The 20,193-nt window shown below is 38.8% G+C and overlaps 1 protein-coding gene across 2 annotated transcripts in view; it reads left to right on the top strand.

The window, feature by feature from the left end:
• The window catches only part of FOCAD (focadhesin), an 88,863-nt gene extending 74,572 nt beyond the window's left edge, over nt 1-14,291 (top strand). For both annotated transcript variants that reach the window (XM_057365539.1, XM_057365542.1), the window contains 13 exons: nt 684-761; nt 1,147-1,218; nt 1,385-1,487; nt 2,611-2,691; nt 3,713-3,841; nt 4,841-4,956; nt 6,176-6,436; nt 7,092-7,181; nt 8,661-8,838; nt 10,180-10,277; nt 11,162-11,413; nt 12,535-12,610; nt 13,856-14,291. In XM_057365539.1, coding sequence (XP_057221522.1) covers nt 684-761; nt 1,147-1,218; nt 1,385-1,487; nt 2,611-2,691; nt 3,713-3,841; nt 4,841-4,956; nt 6,176-6,436; nt 7,092-7,181; nt 8,661-8,838; nt 10,180-10,277; nt 11,162-11,413; nt 12,535-12,610; nt 13,856-13,929 — 1,608 coding nt within the window. In that variant the 3' untranslated portion in view covers nt 13,930-14,291. The remainder of the gene's footprint in view (nt 1-683; nt 762-1,146; nt 1,219-1,384; nt 1,488-2,610; nt 2,692-3,712; nt 3,842-4,840; nt 4,957-6,175; nt 6,437-7,091; nt 7,182-8,660; nt 8,839-10,179; nt 10,278-11,161; nt 11,414-12,534; nt 12,611-13,855) is intronic.
• The last annotated feature ends 5,902 nt before the right edge of the window (nt 14,292-20,193 follow it).

The raw sequence follows: 20,193 nt of genomic DNA on the forward strand, positions 1-20,193 counted from the left end.
CCTCACTTCTGCAGGAGTGATGGTAGGAAAAGTTATGACTAGCTGAACATGCTGTTTGATTGATATTTGGAAGCAAATGTACATCTTTGGGCTGGAAGGAAAAAAAAAATCCCTGTTTGTCTTCTACATGACCTGAGTAGTTTATGAGAAATATTTATCTCAATGAGGTCTTAATTTGGAACAGTGTCCACTGATAAAGTCTAGATTGTTAAATGAAAATGTCTTGTGAAATGAGATGCTGCTTTTCAAAATTAGAATAGGAGAATGGTGATTATAGTGTTATAATAATTCCAGTTTATCTGGAAAAGTTAGRTGTTTCAAATCAAACTCTAAATTTACACAATAAGATTGCAGTTGAAGGTAGTTATCAATAAATGGGTTTTGAGTTGATTGGCTCTGGTATACTTTGTGGAATACAGATTGTGCTAAGGGAAAAAAGTGATTTSTCAATCCATGATGATTTCAGATTTGGGGGAGTCAGGAAGAAGCTCCATATAAAGCTTCCATTCACCAAGAGAGGGGTGAATATTAGCTACCATGCTGGAGTCTAACCTGAAAAGGCTGTTGGGATTAGAGGTGTACTAGTGATAGTCATGGCTTTTAAATTGAAAGAAACAAGCWTTTTGTCATACAGTAGGATTGTGTCATCACATTGAGTCACTGGTCCTGAATTATGCTTCCAGGGTTCTCCAACAATGGAGCGTCTGGCTGCTGTCAGTGGGCTGGTTGCACTGGTGGGCTCTGAAAGAGGCATGATACAGGTGAGARCGTGCAAGCGAATGGTACCTTAATTTCATGGAGAAATTTGGCTAGAAGGCAAGATAGGATGCATCTCCCCCATGCTTACAGCAATGATTGTGAACTAGGGCATCACATCTTTGCAATAATTCAGGTTGGGTATGAACAAAGCAATATTGAATTGCAATGCATAAAATGGGGTCTGTTTCATTTTGACATCATAATGGCTCATGAGCAATGCCACTGGGGAAGAGCTTACAGCCATGTAAGCTTTCTCCGTTTCTTTCTCCCACTCCCCAGAGATAGGCAGGGGTGCAAATGTAATCTCTCTTTTCAGAATTTGTTCTCTGTTTTGTTGCTTCTTTTTTTCTCCTCTGACAGAATTTACCTTTTTTTTTTCTCTGGCAGCTGAAATCTGAGAGTATTCAGTCTTCACAGTTTCAAAGTAAGCTGAATGAAGTGATCAGAATCCTTACACAGGTAAGAAGGTAGMCTCTGTTTCCTGCTTTGGATACTGCACTAGCCTAGCTTGACACCCAGCACAAACAAGCCAGATCTGTTTGGAAGAAACTACAGAATGTCCACTGCCTCTTGAAGGAGGCAGTGTAGGGAAATTTGTCTAATGAGTGATTTATTGTCTCAACAGATAATTAGTTACTCAGAGCAGATTGGCCTTCAGACAAATGCAGCAAGACTTCTGGGACGTCTTCACATGTCCTGTTTGTCTTCTACCCAGAACAGGGCATCTGGTAAGATACTTTATTGCTGCTGCTTAAAAAAAGTGTGGAAATAGTGCATCTCTAAARAGACAGCAGGGGATACATTAGGTAGTACAATATTGCAGCCCTGTTAAATGACATGACAGCCTTTGAATGGAAGATCTCATGGTCCTCTGTGCCTTAAGGTTGGCACATCAAGCAGGAGTCAGTGTGCAGGATAGGATCCCCTCACATCTCCTTTTATTTGTAGTATCGAAGTAAGGTTCTAAATTGTTCTGTTCAAACTTGTATATTGTTTCTTTATTTTTTTACAGGGGAAAATGTAAAGAGGTTTTTTTACTTCATATGGCACATGAGTTTGACATCTACTCTGTGCCTGTTTAGATCTGATTAATCCGTTGTTTGTTTTAGCACTTCCCACTGCATAAAAAGATCAATACATAAAAACTAGTCCTTAACAAGAGCAAGCTGAGCTTTTAGAAGTACTTTTCTAGAAGAGATCTCCTCTGTTAGGTGAAATAAAAAATGTGCTCTGTGCCCTTTCAGGCAGCTGATATATTACTACCTCAGCTGTTGTTTCAATATCCATTGGTAAAATAGAGGCAGAATTACATCATTAATGAAATGACAGTAATAGGCACAAACTAATGAAGTTGAAGCAGTTCACTTTGGTGTGAGCTAAATTGGGAACCAAAAATAGAAAATGCAGACAAACTTCATCACAAAAAAAAAAAAAATTCAAAGTTTTTGCTTTTATGTATGCCTGCATGCATGCATGCATGGCTGAGATTAGATAGATATGGAATGTCTCTGTTGTATTAAACTTTCGAAAATTTTATAGCTCTCCCTTTCAAAGCCCAAAGTACAGTGTGCAATATATTTTTAAGGAAGTTCTTATCCCTGGCTTTTCAGTTGATCAGTGAATTTGTTTTTTCAGATCTGGCACCTCTTACCACCAGAAATGTTTAGCTTGCTTTAAAGGTGAAAAGGCCAATACATCTATCAATCTTGTGGTCTAAATACTCTGAGTCACCTACAGAATTAGTTAGCTCAAACACAGCTCAGTTCAGCCTTTAAATTTACATTGAGAGCAGAAGGTTGTAATTTTTGCTTATGATGTTTTAGAATATAAGCAGTCTTTTTATCTTTACAGTTCCTCCAGATTTTAGCTACCTACCTATAAACAGCTTTATCAGGGCAGCAATTGACTTTGCCATTGAAAGTGGAAAGAAAGGTAAGAAAGGATAAAACTGCAGTATTCCTCTGGGAGAGTTGTTAYAGCTATAAAAGATGACCCTAAAGTCGTGTTTTTATTTGCTGAGAGAACTTTTCTAAGTACAAATTTGGACTTCACTAATGTGAGGTATTTAAAAAAAATAATTACACTCAAAAAGATAAGTAGGAATTGTGCAGTTAGGACTTAAGTTTTCTCCTAWATGTTTGACTTTTAAAACCCCTTCCCTTTCCCTCTCTGTTTCTGAGATGATGATTCTTCCCTATGAGAATGAAAGTCAGATCACTTCAAGTGCTAGCTTGCATTTTCAGTAATACTGCATAATCCGACCAACTTTCCCCTGATTTCAGTGATGCTAGGTTAAGATTCTCTGTAACAGAGTGGTGTTCGAACAAATTGCTGCTGATAAAGAAACCTGAAGAAAGTATGGTCTTACATGAGGAAGCCTCATAAAAGATGTCTTGGAGTAAAGTCGTAAGGGAGATAGAGAGAGGGGATTWCTCCTGGCTGAGCTGAGTGAGCTCACTGCTGTCCTGTGAAGCAAGCTTTGCTTTAAATGGAGGTAAAAATGCCTGTGTTTTGATTCCAGGACGACTGAGTTAACTTGTGTTGACATAATACAGTATGTAGCAAAGGTTAGCACTTKTCTCACTATTCTTTTGGCCTGCACCTAGAAGATGAGGATGGAAAACAGAAAACTTTGCTGTTCTCCCAATAAGAAATGCAAAAAAAATGATCTTACTAGATTAACTTGTAAATTGACTCAAGAACAAGGGGATCAAAAAGTTTCTACTTATTAGTAACAAMAGCCTTTATTGATAGGAGATTCAAAAATGTGACTGTTGATTATATAAAAGATAGTGAATTCTCAGTTGCAGAAGGAAGTAACAGTGATTTTACAACACTTTCCAGTTCTTTACTGCATCTTGAACTACAGTGCAGTGTTCACATTTTTTTGCTGAGCTATTCAGCCAAATATGTATGAATAAAATTCCGACTCTGACTGAATCTTTTGTTATAGGCCCTGAATCTGTCCCAGCTGAGCTGGTGAAAGTAGCATTGGCACCCATTGCATCAGTTGGAGAAAGCCACCAGTATCCACCTGTAAACTGGGCATCCATTCTTTCTCCTTTGATGAGGCTAGACTTTGGTAAGATTAATATTTTTCTATTAAGACTCTTTTAGTTRTCACAAGAGTTCTTTATTAATGCAGCTTTCACAAACTTTAGAACCCTCTTTGAGACAAGAAGTTAGTGCCATGGTTAAAGTGTTTATTATGTTATTATGTTTATTATTCAAGACTCACATTTTAGTGTTTGCAAGTCTATRTTTGCAATCACCATGTGGGCACTGTTTTAACTGAAGAAAAACTAAAGAATGTCAGAGCTGAGAAGTTCCCGAAAACATTGGTGAAAGTGMCCTGAATATTTCATTTGAACTGTTTACATAAGAGGCCATCATGAAACTCAACTAATTGTATCCTATTTTCAGTACCTGCTAAATGCTTGATCCAATGCCCATGTTAGAGGCTGCATGCAGCTTTTTCACGTGTTTCAACTGTTTGGTAGAATGCTATCACTAGTTTGAGATACACTTTCTACTCAATTACACTGGGTGATAATTTTAAAAATAATTGAAAAAATTTCCTGTACTGAGGGCTGCAGTCCTTATGAAAAGCTGAAATTTGTTAAATGTCTAGAGGATGTTTTAATTCCTATTTTTCACTTAGGAATTCTACTTTTGTAAATCAGGGAATTCGCAGAGGAAACAGTGCATTTGTTTTGTGGCTGGTTATAGATTTCAGACAGCATCATAGTTCAGGAATATTGATTCATTTTTCCTTCTATGGATTTAATCTTAGCATTATTTGCAAAGGAGCTTATTTTTAAATTTTCTTAGCATTCCTACATTTTTGTTCCTGATTTAATTGAAATAACTTTAACAAATGTGGAGATTTCTTGCTGTAAGTGCATGAATGGGAAGAAGAGTCTTCTAACATGTATACATTAAAAGCTTTAASTAGTATTTTTAGAAAAATAAGTTGTAATGTAGTGCTCTAGTAGAACAATAGCCCTCCTTTATTAATTGAGGACAAATTATAAAGAGAAAATAATTTCTTTGTAACTTAGTTTGTTTTCTTCTGTTTTAGGTGATGAAGTAAAACATCTCTGCCTTGAACTGGCTGTGACACAGGCCCAGTCATCTCAAAATGCAGCAATGCTTTTGGGGATGTGGGTGGCACCTCCGCTTATCTACAGTCTCAGTGTACGTATGTCASAAAGCTTATGGGAGCTCAGCACCTCTTTCATATAAAATTCCTCAGTGACAATGTTTAGGTTGTCTCAGCAGAAAAGGATTAGTGGCTTCAGAATTCTTCAGAAATACCATTTAGCAAGTATTTATAGCGAGAGAGGCTGTTCTGGGGCCTTGAAGTTCAAGGCAGACTTAAGACCTCCTACACTGATTTTACTTTAGTTTAGGACCTTTTTCCTCTCTCTTGTTTCATGCGAAAATCTGCTCTGATAACCTGGAGACATAAAGGATGGCGTGTAAGGAAAAGAATATCTTTTATTATACTAGCTCATAGTCTTAAAAAAATAACTGCTGTAATGTGTCCAAAGGCTTGCCTACTTTTTCTAGCAATGTCTCTTGATCTAGTAAAGGAAGTTATGTCTTGAAAACCTTGTCTTAATTTTTAGATAGCCAACAGACTAATCTACAGTATAATCAAATTTGGGCTTATCCTTCATTGACTTTCTGTCCTTATGGAGTTACAGTGTGGATTCAGTGGTAAAGTATGTAAAATTCCCTGAATCCACAGTACACTTCACTGTACATTTCTGTCATTTTGTGCAAGTTTGGGAGCAGATTCATGACAATTCTCAAAAAATTGTTTGTTTTTATGATCTCTMCAAGGGATGTTTTTTTTAAATTCATTAGTCTTAGGTATGTAAACATTTGCTGGCAATTTTAAGATACATAATTAGTAAGGTACCAAAAAAATTTCATTTCTGACAACCACTTTCCCAGCTGCAGTGGGAATTTGAGGTCACAAAATGAGGTGAGCCACAGCATATGTAAGCTCTGCATTTCATACAGGTAATTATTCATTCTTCTTCACTAGCTAGCAGTATTAATGGTGCTATACCTACCATACTTCTGTCGTTGACTGTCTGCACAGTCTGTATACTTTACATAGGAATGCAGGGGGCACCATTTAATAAAATTGCATACGAAAATGTGATGTTTAGGGTTCATTGAAAGTAAGTTCTCAGTTTTTAACAAAAACAGAATATTGATATGTTAGAACTCTTTTTAATTCAAACAACTACTTAAAAAAGAGAAGAAGAATTGAGAAATAATTATGACTTTCAACGCTTTTGTAAGTGGTGTTTGAGGCACTTTTTTATTATTTTATCCAACAATAGTTCAAGGTCAGGGAAGAGCTAGAATTTTAAACTGAGCAAAAAATTTGTCTTTGCAGATGAAAACTCAGAAATACCTTTTCATGTCCCTGTCCCTGTGGATGCAACATGTTGCAGAAGACAAACTGCAGTCTTTTACAGAAGTGCTTCTGATACAACAGTTTGAAGTGAAGAACCTCACAAAAAGCCCAGAAATTTGCCAGTGTGTTCTACAGGGGCTCATCCAGGCAATGAAACTTCCCAATCCTGCCCAGTTTTGCTGGAGTTTTTTGTGTCAGGCTGTGGAGAAAATATATGAGCTTCTTCCAAATGAAGTTCAGGTAAGGAGCGTGTATGAGATGTATGAACACTGTGGCTAGATACTTTTAATGATGGTAAGTCCTAACTTTTTCACTGACACATCAGTCTTTAAACACAAATTAGATATACAATTTTTAATTATAATAGTTAAAATAGCAGCATAATTTCAATTCCAGTTACTTTTGGTTATTTTAGAATATGGTATTTTGAAACCAAAGTAATGTACACTTCGCCCTCATAAATGATTTGGTAATAGAGAAATACAGTATTTGTACTAAATGTTTACTACAGTATTAGTAATAAATACTTTTGAAAGAGAAGACGAGAGCAATGAGAAGGCTTTTTCTTTCCCCACATGGTATTCAGCTTCTCACAGTGATTTGAAGAAACTTMTAGCTACAGTGAAGACCTCCATGGAAACTCATTTTTCCAATGAAAATAAAAAAATATTCTTTGACAGTATTCAAATAAAGTTATTCTTACACACTGAAGTGTGTTGAATTCCCCAGCAAATACATAATTTCTAAAATAGATTAAGTGAAGCTATAGGATAGATGAATCTTCTCATGGAATCCTCTAATGATAATCATTATCATTAACAAAATTTCTAAACTCACTAATTTTAATGATGAAGAAAATAGACATTTAGACCTGCATTTACTTTTCTGTTTGCAGAGAGGTGAACTGGAGATGTATATTGATGTAGCAAGATGTATCTCAGAAATGGCTGATTCAGAGATCAATCGCATTGTCCAGATCTCTGAGGTAATTATGTTTTAATTCTGATCCTTTATCACCAAATCATGTGAAACAAGCAACTGTGTCATTTTTATTGTCACCACACTGTTATAGCTCATTGGGAGCACTTAACTGTTTTATCAAAAAGGTAAGAGTGTTCTGGATCTAATCTGCAAACAGCAGAAAGAAGCCAAGTCACAAGAATCCATATTCCAAACTTTCTCAAAGCAATTGAAAAACTCATGATTTCACCTGAGAGCTTTGAACTGGAGATTCTTAAGTCACTCAGTCAGGTGGAGTTCAGCCTGTTCTCCCAGGCAACCACTGACAGGACATGAGGACACAGCCTTAAGCTGCTCCAGGAGAGGTGTAAGCTGGACATTAGGAAGACGTTTTTCACAGAAGGAATAATTGATCATTGGAATGGGCTGCCCAGGAAGGTGCTGGAGTCACCATCCCTGGAGGTGTTCAGGAAAGACTGGATGTGGCACTTAGTCATGGCATAATTGACATGACAGTGTTCAGTCATTRGTTGGACTCATAGGTCTTTTCCAACCTGATTGATTCTGTGATTATATGAAGTCACTTTCATTAGCAGAGCAGGAATGGTGTGAACCAGACTGGGCTTACATCTTCCGAATCCCAGACCAATGATGCAAACAGCAAATCATAGTCCTCTTTTGTTAATATAACCACCTGCACCACCCGCTTGAAGTTGGACTGTGAAATGCATCCTATTGACTGGCTGTCCCTGATGTGATGGATCTGTGCTTCTGATAAAAATATGAACTAATTGACTGAAAAAACCTTTAATTCTTGAATTTATGTACTATATTTACATTCACACTCAGAATATTTCCTGGTGGACAAGATGACTGAGGATGATAATGGAATAAAAAAGCTTTCATCTTGTAGGTCACCAGTGGAATCAATTAGCAGTGGAATTCTTAGCAGCTGAAATGCTAAGGAAGTGACCTGTGTGTGAGAACTTGATGTTTTCAGATCAAGCTTTTAAAAACAAACATCTGTGATGTAAAGCCCTCTGTTCTGTTTGCTATCAGATTTGCTAGAGAATTAAGCATTCAAATGGTTATGGAAGCTGAATTGTTATTTGCTTATGTTTCTTAGTTCTTATTTCACACTGGAAAACATCATTTGAGACAACCTCCTTTTGACAGTGCAGTGTATCTGTSTTGCAAGAAGACTTCAGTCCCCAGAACTGTCAAGCTGGCTCATTCCAATTCGAAGGGGGTTGTAAAATTTAAAGCAGTATGAAAACAAGCTGTACTGGGTTACATTTTGCTGGACTATTTCAAACAGTGTAAAGTTCAAGTTAATATGTACAGTCTTCTGTTTAATTGATTTAAATGATATGTCTTGAGGAAAACTGAGCCTACGAGTTATTCAATGAGTTTCTTTTTTTTTTTTGTAAAGAAGAATGCAACATTTGCTGATCTCACAAGAAACATACATTTCAATTTAACGTGTTTTTAATTGCATTTGCAGAACAATATAGAGAAGGCCACGTTCATGAAAGTTTATTTAGTTTCTCAAGGCAGACTGCCTCTGATGAACTTGAGTGCTGTGATTGCTGTTGTGGCTGGATATCACCAGAAAGAAAATATTTTATGGATGCTCTTGCATAGTTTCTATCATGCTCGTATTTTGAGACATGAGAACACAGGTAAGATTAGACTTAAAGAAAAATGAACTAAAATCATTTTACCATGGTTTAACCCAAGTGTTTCCAGATTTTCCATATTAGAAACTACTGTATTCAGTATTCTTGTATTATTCAAATACTTGTATCAAACATTGTTTTTATGTTTTTCTCCAGTTACTTATTTTTCCATTGTCCAGCTAGAAGTCATTTATCTCATCAAGGTGGTTTACAGACCAGATTTTTAACTAGATCTGTGTCTCCCACTCTTTTTAGGGTAGTGTTACAAATGTACATTGTACATCAGAGGCCTCTAATAGTGCAACTGCTAACCTTCTGACCTAAAATCTGACTTACCCATATGTAACACAGTAGGTGGGGGGATGTTCCCATGAGACTGGTTGAACTAGGGAGATAACCTGCTTTCCTGAACTCTTTGCACTCAGTTAACACAGGAAATAAATTTCCCTTTTTTCTTCTTCATAACTATACCAAAGAGTCATCTGGTGGATTAATGATTTGGGCTGGCTCAGCTATRGGTCTGACAGAGCATAGGGGCTGATGCAAGAGAAGTAGGAGAATCACATAGGAAGACAAAGAAGGAAGAAACAAGAACAGAAAGAGGCAAGAATGAGATCTCATTTTCATGGCAGAAGGATCTTTGTCTGCCTGTGTTCACTGAACAACTTCAAAGCATTATATTGCCAGATGCCCTAGCTGCCCGCTGTGTTTGAAGAACTTCAAAGAGTAGTGAGCTTTAATTGAGTGAAGTGAGGGTTCTTTGGGTAAAAGAGAAGGCAGCATGAAAGAGGGCACTTGTAAAGATTACATGGAAATAGTAATATATGAAGAAAATAGCCTGAGTGGTGAACATGGTTATTAATTTGTAGGAGGTGGAACAGATTATGGACAGCAGGATCTGAATCAATGAAGTGTCTTCCATCCTTGAGATGAACTGAGGGCTGATCTTATTTGCTTGCCTTGACTATTTTTTGCTGACCCTCTCAGTACTTTCTCAGCACCCTCTCACCATTTTCACAATACWCGACACATTTAGGGAGGCTTTAGGATTCTATAGCAGTCATATATGCAGACTTGGTTAGGGTCCTGCAGCCTGCATAATTCTCAGTCAGCTTTTTTTTTCTGTGTGTTCAGTGTGTTGCCCGCATTATAAGTAAAGTTTCTGTTTATGGACCTGTATGTTTTCTGTCAGTGGCAGAATAAATTAAATGTGATAGTGATRTTGGTGATCTTTGTTCTGCAGTTGGCGCTTTCTTGCTATAGTGATTTCCTGTGCTTAGTTTTTAATGAAAAGCAGTGCATTTTAGTGTTTTGCATGAGTCAATGTTCTTACTCATTTTCTAGGAGTTCTGAAAAGAATGGACTGGCTGCTAGACCTGATGGGCTACATCAGAAATGTAGCATACAAGTCAACACCCTTACAAAATGTTGATCTTAAAGAGGTACATGCTATGAAAATAACTTGCAGCAAGAAAAGAAGGAGGTTCTGATACATTTCACATTTTTCCTCAGTAATAAGTATTATTCCCCATGTTTTTGTATTTCAGAAGATTGTGATCTTACCTCCACAGAGAAAATCTTCACCATTTTTGTGAATCAATGTGTATTTAAAACTCTTACTTTAAAATAACCTTTACATTTAAGTTATTATAGAAACCAAAGGCTATTAAAGGAAATAATGTCTTCAAATGTATTGTATTTAGAAATTGAAAGAAAATTTTGAATTCAGTAGCAGAGACTGTCTAGGCAGGTCAGAACTGTAGAGCTGCTGTTTCTGAGAGGCTTGTGACAGTTCTAGAGAAATAATGTTTAGCTGTTTAGGTCTTCTGTTTGATGACATAAAATGAGCTGCTGTTTAGATCAGAAAGGCATTTGTTACATTGCTGCAATATTTCCCGACCATTTATAGCATCACAAGGGTGACCATCTCTGATTTCCCTCAACAATCGGTTTCCTGTGAAAAGGTTATTTCCCCATTTTAAATGAATTGTGGATCAGCCTTAATCTAAAATATGATTTTAAAAGAGTGTGGTTTTATTTTTGTTTCTGTRGACATTTTAATTTGAATTTAGAAAGAGGCTTATTCTGCTTCAAAGTATTGAAGGATATTAAGGACTTTGTAGTTTTTTATTTTGGAGTTTTAGCTGGAGTTTTTAGATTATTATTTTAAGAGCAAGTCACTGGATTTTGTTCTTGGATTTTTGGTTAATTTCTTCTTTGGATAAGTTTTTCTGGTTTTTTTTTATGGAGTTTTTAAATTGGGGTTTTTTTTCCACTTCTGTATTATTCATTTAAGAAAGTGCATTTTTGCCTTTTTCCTGTTTAGTGCATAGATTTCCTCCTGTGGCTGTTTGCTGCTTTTGTGGTAGCCTGGGCAGACCATGCTGCACCATTGCTGCTTGGCCTCAGTGCTGACTGGTCACTGTGGAAACACCACATGGTATTACCAGAATTGTCTAAGGAACACACTGGCAAACACCCCATTGACAAGTTTGCTGTGCAAGAGACACTCACTCTTCTTCCAAGCAGTCTTTCCCTTTTGCTGGCTAAAGAACCATGGAAAGAGCAGACAGAAAAGGTAAAACTGCATATTGTGGTAAGCCCTTTACAGGAGTCTGAAAGCATCCCAATTTTAGTAGTCAGCTAGGGTCACAGGTTATTTTCTCTATATTTTATTGCATCTCTGTTGTGATCTCACTTTATTTTTAATCAGTTATGAATGTAGTTTCTCAAGTAAAATTGGAGAGTTGCAAAAAAAATAGARTAAGAGCTGGGAGTCAAACTCTTACTAAGGTACAGCTGGGAGAAGAGAGTTGGTAGTTGCTGGTAGCAAGTCAGTGTTTTAAACACCAAAAGAAAGATCCTCTGTAGTTGGACACATCCCAATGTAAATCCAGAGCATTCAAAGTTCTGTACAGTTTGTAGTGTGTGTCATTTATTTTGAAGTATGAGTTGAAAATAAATGTGGAAAGTTGTGCCTAATTTGGCAAACCTACTGTAGGTTACATGTAGTTGCTATATGTGGAAGTGTTACTAATCCAGAGATAAATAGTTATTTGTTTTGTGCAAACCAGAATATGTTAAGTACTGGTTTCTCTGATCATGCTCCACCACTGAAATCAGAATTCAGAATGTGGGAGGAATGCAGGGGTGAGCTGTTAGTATGCAAGTGCCTAATTGGGTTTTAAGGAAGAATGTGAGACCTTGCCCTGAAAATCATCCTTATGAGTCTGAAATACCATATTGTCATCCAGGCACCCTGCACTGCCAGAAAAAAAATAACAAAAAATGAGAGAGGTCAAAAGAGGAACAAAGGCAATAAGAGTTCTGAAGCACTTGCAGTAAAACATTTGGACAAGAGACTGATAAGAAAGAATTATATTAATAGGTTAAAGGCATGAACAGGCAAGATGGAGGCAAGCTATTTAGTGTGCCTTCTTCTTACAAAGAATTATTGCTGAGATAATGAAAAGGAACAAAGGGAGTTTCAGACCCAGCTGTGGGAAGAATTGCGCTGACAAGGAGATGTACTCTAGGGTGTTTTGTTTACCTTGGGCAGAAGCTTCATTGGCCACTGCCTCTGATTAGATAACTGAATTYAGCAGAAATCAAATGCTGTGTGTCAAAGTGAAAAAATTTGTCTTGTTCTGATACCAGGGTTCTTTTAATTCAGATTTTTCTTCACATTTCAATTTTTAGTTTATTGACTGGCTGATCAATATGATGGAATGTCCTACAGAAGCATTGTCAAAATCTTCCATGGACCTACTGAAAGGTAATACGTTTTTAATTGGGTCCTTATTTTTCCATAGTTGTCAGTACAGATCAAAATGCAGTTATTAAAAGGAGTGAGATTTTCTCTTTGAGGAGACTTTCACAGGTAAGTTCACATTCTTACCTGTAACACCTTATGTTGGCTGTCTCAACTGCTGACACTTACAATGTAGCACTTAGGGTACAAAGGACATAGGGGTACAGCTAGTCCTACAGGCTTATTTCATTGATAGATCTGTCTGTGTGGATGGGATAGGAGGTGGACTGACAGCCTAGTAAAGTGGTCTGAGAAAAAAGGRAAGATAAATGAAGTTGCTGAAAAGATATATGAAAAGAAAGATGGAAATTAGACGATGTGTTGAATTATGGTAGGAGTCATAGCCCTCGCATGCACCCAATTGCTCACTTTCATATGTGGGATTGTAAAAACARTCTGTGCAAGTGATTTTAAGAGCACACCACAAATATTCTCAAGTGAAATAAGTGCACTTCTACTTCCTTCCATTAATGTGGTGCTTCCTTTGGACCACCTGATTTGTTGGACTTACAAAAGGCTCCTTGAAATCCWAGTATAAGTTATTTGCATTATTAGGAAAATTAGCCTTTTTTTGAGGCCTGCAGCCTTCAGGCACTGTGATAAATTCCCCTGTAGTGTCTGCTAATCTCCACTAGAAGCAATGCTAACGGCTGTTGGAGAACCTCCTCTGTGTATCAGAGTTCTGATATTCACAGTACATTCTCAAAATGCCCTGATTGAGGTAATTCACTGTTCCCCTTGAGCTTCCCGTTGTTTTTTTCCTTTTACATACTAGAACATGGAACTTCCTTCTGAATAACCAGACTGTGACTAGTTTGATTACTGGATTTTGTCTAAACACATGATCATTTCAGATTGAATTAAGGAATCAATGAATTGCACTTAAGCCTTTGTGCTTCTGTTATTCCCAGAGCCTCCTATGTCCTGGCTTGCATCATGCCGATTGAATTCAAACTTGCTGCAATGTTGGCTGATCTGTGTGCCTAAGTGATAGACTAATTAGAAGATGATCTGATATGATTTCAACAGGAGACATGCCACAAAACGTAGGAAGGGCCTAGTACATTATCACGAGTGAAAGAGTTAGAAAAGAGTCAGTAAAAGTTGAACTAAACCTATGTCTACGTTAGTAAAATTACTACAAAGAATACTCTCATATCCTTTCCTTTGGACTGCACAAATTAATATCATTTGTCTCTGTCTTCACAGTTACACTTCTGGCCTTGAGATCTCTTGCAGAGTTCAAGAAGAAAGCAGTGTGGACTAAAGCATATGGGTGGTAGCTGCATACCATATCTTATCCAATGAAGAAAACTGTCCATACTTGAAAACATAATATTATTAGTCAGGCATCAAGAAGCTGTATATCAAAGAAATTTCCTATCACAAGGCTTTTAATTTGGTTTCATATTCTTTTACCCTTTTGCTCATCACAGCGATTCCTAAGATGGAAAACAGTATTTTGTCTTTGACTGATGTGTTATTGTTTTGCAAATGTGCTGAATCTAAGTACGAAATATACATTCAGTTTCAACTGAGTTGTTTCAGTGACATCTGGGAATCTCAAAAGCTGGAATGGGATATTCCTTTAATTTGTGGAAGCTTTGAAGGAATGGCTGAAAATAAAACAAACTTGTAAAATTTATGTATGCCTGTCAATTTTGCAATGGCTTTATAAAGATCACTGAAATGAGTTGATCCTGATAGCTGTTGTGTTTGCAGCTCCAGGACACCTGCAATTCCCTTTCCACTGGTAACTATTCTTGTCTTCTTTATCTGTCTTTGCACATAAAAAGAGTTTTTCTCTGCCTCTAGGGAAAAGGGCCAATACTTTGGAAAGCAACTCTTTCCCACATTTACCTTAAATAGATTAAACCCTGCTGTTTTCCTTATTGAATACTTTTCTCTTTCTGAAGGAATGGAGAAATTTTCCATGTTGTAATCTTACTAAGGCAGACCTCAAAAAAGCTTTTATATTTAGCAATCCTCTTTGCTGAAGTAGGCAAACATTAACTGAATATAATTACCTGGGCACTGTTCCGTAGTGTCTTTCAAAACTGTACTGGTAAGAGCATTGTTGATTTTTGATCAAGGGAAGGAAGGAAAATATATTGCCATATATCTAGGACACACACTTCACTGGAGGAATTATCTTATTTTCAGGACTGATAATATTTCCTCTATCAGAGGAGGTTTTTGACTTATTGGTCACTTCGTCTGTTCATCCTGGAGGAGACCAAGGTCAGACTTCATCACAGTCTACAGTTTCCTGTGAGGTGAAGAGGAGGGGCAGGCACTGATTTTTTCTTTGTGGTGACTAGTGACACGACCCGAGGGAATTACCTGAAAGTGAGTCAGGAGAGGTTTAGATTGGATATTGGGAAAAGGTTCTTCACCCAGAGGGTGGCTGGGCACTGGCACAGGCTCCCCAGGGAAGTGGTCATAACACCAGTCTGACAGAGTTCAAGAAGCATTTGGACAATGCTCTTAGGCACAGGGTGACTCTTGAGGATGGTGCTGTGCAGGTCTGGGAGCAGGGCTTGGATGCTCCTTGTGAGCCCCTTCCAGCTCAGAATATTCTGTGATTCCATTACTGTTTCTAGGATTTTGTTATTGAGTAAGAGTACTGTATGAAGGCAGTGAGCTTCACACAGGGATTGGGCATGTCTTCATTCATTAGGTGTGTGGAGGATTCATATAGTACTTGTTTGCCTTTCCAAAACAGTGGATAATTAGTAATTTTTTGCTGCAAATGCAGCTGTATAATGACAAAACTGTCTAAAGGTGAATGTGCTGAAGGACTCACTGAAAGCTGTTGTCACCGAGTCAGTATCTCAGTTCAGGACATTTCCATTTGTGTACACCTCTAACAAAGCCACATATGTAACATTTTAATGGTGCCATCTCTAATGTACTGTTTCAAACTACCTTACACCTTTACTCATCTCGGTTTTCATGTGTGCAAGCATTYTAATTCAGATTAACTGTTGTCTTTTTTTAAGGAAATTGCTGGGTGATGCCTGCTTACTGTGTTTTAGTTTACCTAGTGGAACAATATATAAACATCTGAATTAACTGAATCCCTACTGATGTATAGTAAAAAAGCAAAGGGGTGGCATAGCATGGCTTGAGGGTGGCAATGCTAACATAACTGCAGAGAGCAGTGAGAGTTTAGGAGCATATCTGAAATGCTTGTACCCTACCTCACCTGATACAAGAAATAAACAGGATGAACTGGAGGCATCCGTCAGCTCCCAGAGCTGATATCATTGGGATTAATGGTAGAATGGTCCCATGATGGAGTGTTGGGATGCAGAGCTAAAGGCTGTTCAGGAGGGACAAGCAGGTAAGGCAAAGGAGTTGCATTGATAGGACAGATTTCATTGTACATTCTTTACAGTTAGTGATAATGTGGTTGAAAGCCTCTGAGTGAGAAATTAGGAAGATGGAAAACAAAGTTTCATTCTAAGTGTCTACTGCTTAGAAGACACTAAGCAGTAGACATTTCAATCAGCCACGATGCTAGCATTGATTATTTAATCTATAGAAAATGAGGAGAAATATCTGGATCAGTAGTTCTTGTCCTTATGGAAAATCTCAACATCCCAGACATCAACTGAAAATGCCAGACAACTGTGACAAGGAAGTCTGAAGAATTCCAGAAGTATGCTGAAGATAATTTGTTATAAGCATTCATTGAGCCATCTAGAAAAGATGCCTCCCCCCAGACCCCAATTTACTGTTCATGAATAGAGAAGATGGGATTTTAGGTAGCTTTTCYGGCCACAGTGATCATGAAAATGATGGTTTTAAATATTTAGTGTAAATGAAAAAAAAAATCAGCAGAGCTGCTATCCTAGATGTCATGACAGCAAATCTTAAACTGCTCAGGGAGCTAGTTAGTAGTGTCCTCTGGGAATCTGATTTTCAGGGCTTAGMGATCCATGAGTGCTGGTCAGTCTTTAGGAATGACCTTTTAGAAGCATAGGAGCAAGCAATCACACTGTGCCCAAAGTAAAGAAAGAATGACAGTACAGTAGCTTGGCTGAATGGGGAACTCCTTGTGGAACTCATGAAGAAAAGAAATTGTATGATCACTGTAAGCGAGGTCAAGTTTCACAGGAAGAGTACAGAGCTGTGACTCCGACATATAGGGAAAAACACAAAAGTTCAAAGCTCAGAGTTGAAACTGGCCAGCCTTGGGTGAAATAAAAAAAAAAAAAAAAAAAAAAAAAAAAAAAAAAAAATAACAAAAAAAAAAAAAAAAAAAATTAAAAATAAAAAAAAGTATGTTTAGAGCAAGAGGAGATCTAAGGAAAATATTCACCCAACACTTACCGAAGATAGTCACCTAACAAAAAGGGTGAAGAAATGGCAGAGACATAATGCCCCAGTCTTTAATAACACTGGTAGACATTGGTCTGGCCAGTCCTCTCACTTACAAGACATATAGCRGCAGTGAATTTCCGTTTCTGGATGCTGAAATTGTAAATGAGCAGTTGTATCAGTTTAATCTTCTGTACGTCCAAGGGGCCTAATGGGATTCATCCCAGAACACTGRAGGAGCTTTCTCTTGATAGTCAAAAGCGGGGAACCTTGCTGACTGGAAGGCTGGAAACATCACAGTTAACCAGAAGGGCATGAGGGAAGACACAGGAAACTACAGGCCTGTTAGTCTAACCCCATTACCAGGGAAAATTTAAGGAAGTCTTGTTGGGTATTATTGAAAGGCATTTAWAGAACAGTACAGTCAACATGAGCTCACAAATGGAAAGTGCTGTGTGACTTGTCTGATACCCTATGATAGGGTCACCCACTTAGTGGGGTTTTTGATACTGTCCCTCACAACATCTGTCTGAACAAGCTGTTCAGTGGTGAGAGGAGCAGGTTTATGGTGCACTGGTTAAAGAACTTGTTGAAAGACAAGAGTTCAAAGGGTTGTAGCGCTTGGGATAGTCACCAGCAGTGTTCCTCCAGATTCAAATCTAGGGCCAGTTTGATTCAATGTATTTATCCATGATCAGGAGACAGGAGTTGAATACAAAATTTGCTGATAATACCAAACTTGAAAGYTGCTGTTAACTCTTGAGGGACATGAGGCCTAGCAGAAAGATCTGGATAGATTGAAGTATTTGGCTATTATCAGTGGCATGAAATTTAGCAAGTTAAAATGATGGCGTCTGCATCTGGGACAGAGTAACACCTCACACAATGGGAAGAAGAGTGGTTGGGGAGCAGCCCTGCAGAAAGAGATCTGGAGGTGCTGGTATCTCAAGATAGAAAGATTTAAGTTCACAGAATACAGAATTGTTGGAGTGGGAAGGGTCCTCTGGAGGGCAACTCCTCTTGACTCCTCTACCATTTGACTAAGAAGTTATCTTCCAGTAACTACAGGAGCTTTCTTGCTGTGTCTGCCAAGCCATATTGTGCCTGCAAGTATCAGGGTTGTTGAATTCCTGGAGGAGAGCCAGGGCCTGTGATCTCAAGGCTGTTCCAGCTGCCCACAGAAAGYTTCATCAGCTTYCTCATCCTGASCAGGTGTCCTGTAGTAAACACCCACGACAGTGTCACCCATTTTAGCTGTGCCTTAATTCCTGCCCATAAGCTCTCAATTCATTGTCTGTCCCTGGGCAGAGCTTGATCCAGTACAGCTGCTCTCTCACAGAAAGGCCAACTCCACCAGCTCACCTTGCTGATCTGTCCTGTCTGAAAAGCACACAGCCATCCATGACAACATTCCAGTGATGAGCTATCCCCTGTCCCAGTCACTGCAGTGAGATCATGGTTCTGTGACTGCTCACAGGTTTCCAGTTCCTGTTGATTCCCCATGCTCTGTGCATTTGTGTACAGGCACTCCAGGGAGGCAGTCGGGCACCCAGGTTCCGTAGAAGAGGTGTAAGAGGATTCCCCATGGCTGTGCCCACCCTTGTTGTGCTTAGCCCTGGGACTCATCTGGAGGCAGCCAAGGTTGCCCTGGTTGGCATGGCCCACTCACCAGGAGGAAGCAATGGCAGGAGCATCGCCACTTTGGATCCACACACCAAACGCTTCAGTTTAAAGCCCATCTCACAAACTGACCAGTCTGCTGCTAGAGCATCTCTTGCCTTTTTCACACAARTGGACCCCATTTCTTCCGAACAAGCTACAATCATTGAAGTAGAACTCATTGTCATAAAAGCCATTGTCTCAAACATCCATCTGCCTGCCCAATCTGAGGTTTTCCAGGAACTCAGGTGAGGCATTGGAGCTGAAGTCACAGTGGCCTGTTGTGGTCACACATGGAATGCCGACTGCCTCAATCTCCCAACTGCATGCCCCAAGTTACCCCAGTACTAGGAGGAGGTGGGGAAGTTGTCTGGTTGTAAACTTCCTGCCTTTTTCATGCAGTTTAGCTTTGGGCGTYTTCTCCATAGTGAATTTTAAAGAATCCTTTTCCTATTCCAGCCTTTTAGCCAGCTGTGAGATTTGAGACGTAACATTTTTTAAACATAATAAACATGACTTAATCTATGATGGGTTTGACCTCAGCTTGCTTCCAGATGTCCAYTCAGCCCTACCTAAACAGGACATTCATTTTCCCTCCTCCTCCTCAACAGGACAGGGAGAAAATAGAATGAAAAAAGTTCATGGGTCAAGATAAACTCAGCGTGATCATTTACCATTCACTCTCACAAAAACAGATTGAACTTGTGGAAGAAAAATTTATTACCAATTAAAAATAGAGTAGGATGCTATGAAAAAAAGGCTAAACTAAAATTACCTTACCCCCACCACTTCTTTCTTCCCAGGCTCACTTTACTCCTTCATTCCTGCATCTTCTACTTCCTCCCTCCCCAACAGTACAAGGTGGGTAGGGCACTGGGGTTTTACTCRGTTAACAAGCCTTAATCTCTGCTGCTCGTTTCTGTCCACACTGTTGCCCTGCTCCAGCAGGGATGGGATACAGTCCTTCATGGGTTCTGCTCACCAGCTGCAGCTCTTCAAGCACTGCACTGGTACAGGTCATTTCCATGAGCTACAGTCCATTAGGAAAAGGCTTCTCCAGTGCAGATCCCTAATGGGCCACAGTTCCTGAACTGCTTTTGCTCTCCATGGACTGCAGCTTCCCTCAGGGCACAGCCACCAGCTCCAGCCTGGGGTCCTCCACAGGCTGCAGTGCAGATACCTTGTCTGCTGTGTTTCTCCATGGGGTGCAGAGGAACAACCTGGTCTACCATGGTCTCCAYGGCCTGCAGGGGAATCTGCTGCAGTGCCTAGAGGAGCACTTTTTCTCCTTCCCCATTGACCTTGGTGTCTACAGTGCTATTTCTCTTATATTTTCCTTACTCTTCTTTCTCACAGTAGCTGCATAACATTTCTTACATTTTTTAACATTTTCAAAGAGATGCCATGCCATCATCTTTGCTGTTTGGTTCAGCARTGTCCTGCAGTGGCCAAATTTTGGAACTGGCTGGAACCAGCTKTTTCTGGCACAGAGGAAGCCCATGCCTTCTTGTGGAGGCCATTCTTGCAGCTTCTCCACTGCCAAAGCCTTGACATGTAAAGCC

This window comes from Malurus melanocephalus, unplaced genomic scaffold, assembly GCF_030028575.1.
Source record: "Malurus melanocephalus ecotype Western Australia unplaced genomic scaffold, MMel_1.1 scaffold_54, whole genome shotgun sequence".
Classification (NCBI taxonomy): Eukaryota; Metazoa; Chordata; class Aves; order Passeriformes; family Maluridae; genus Malurus; species Malurus melanocephalus.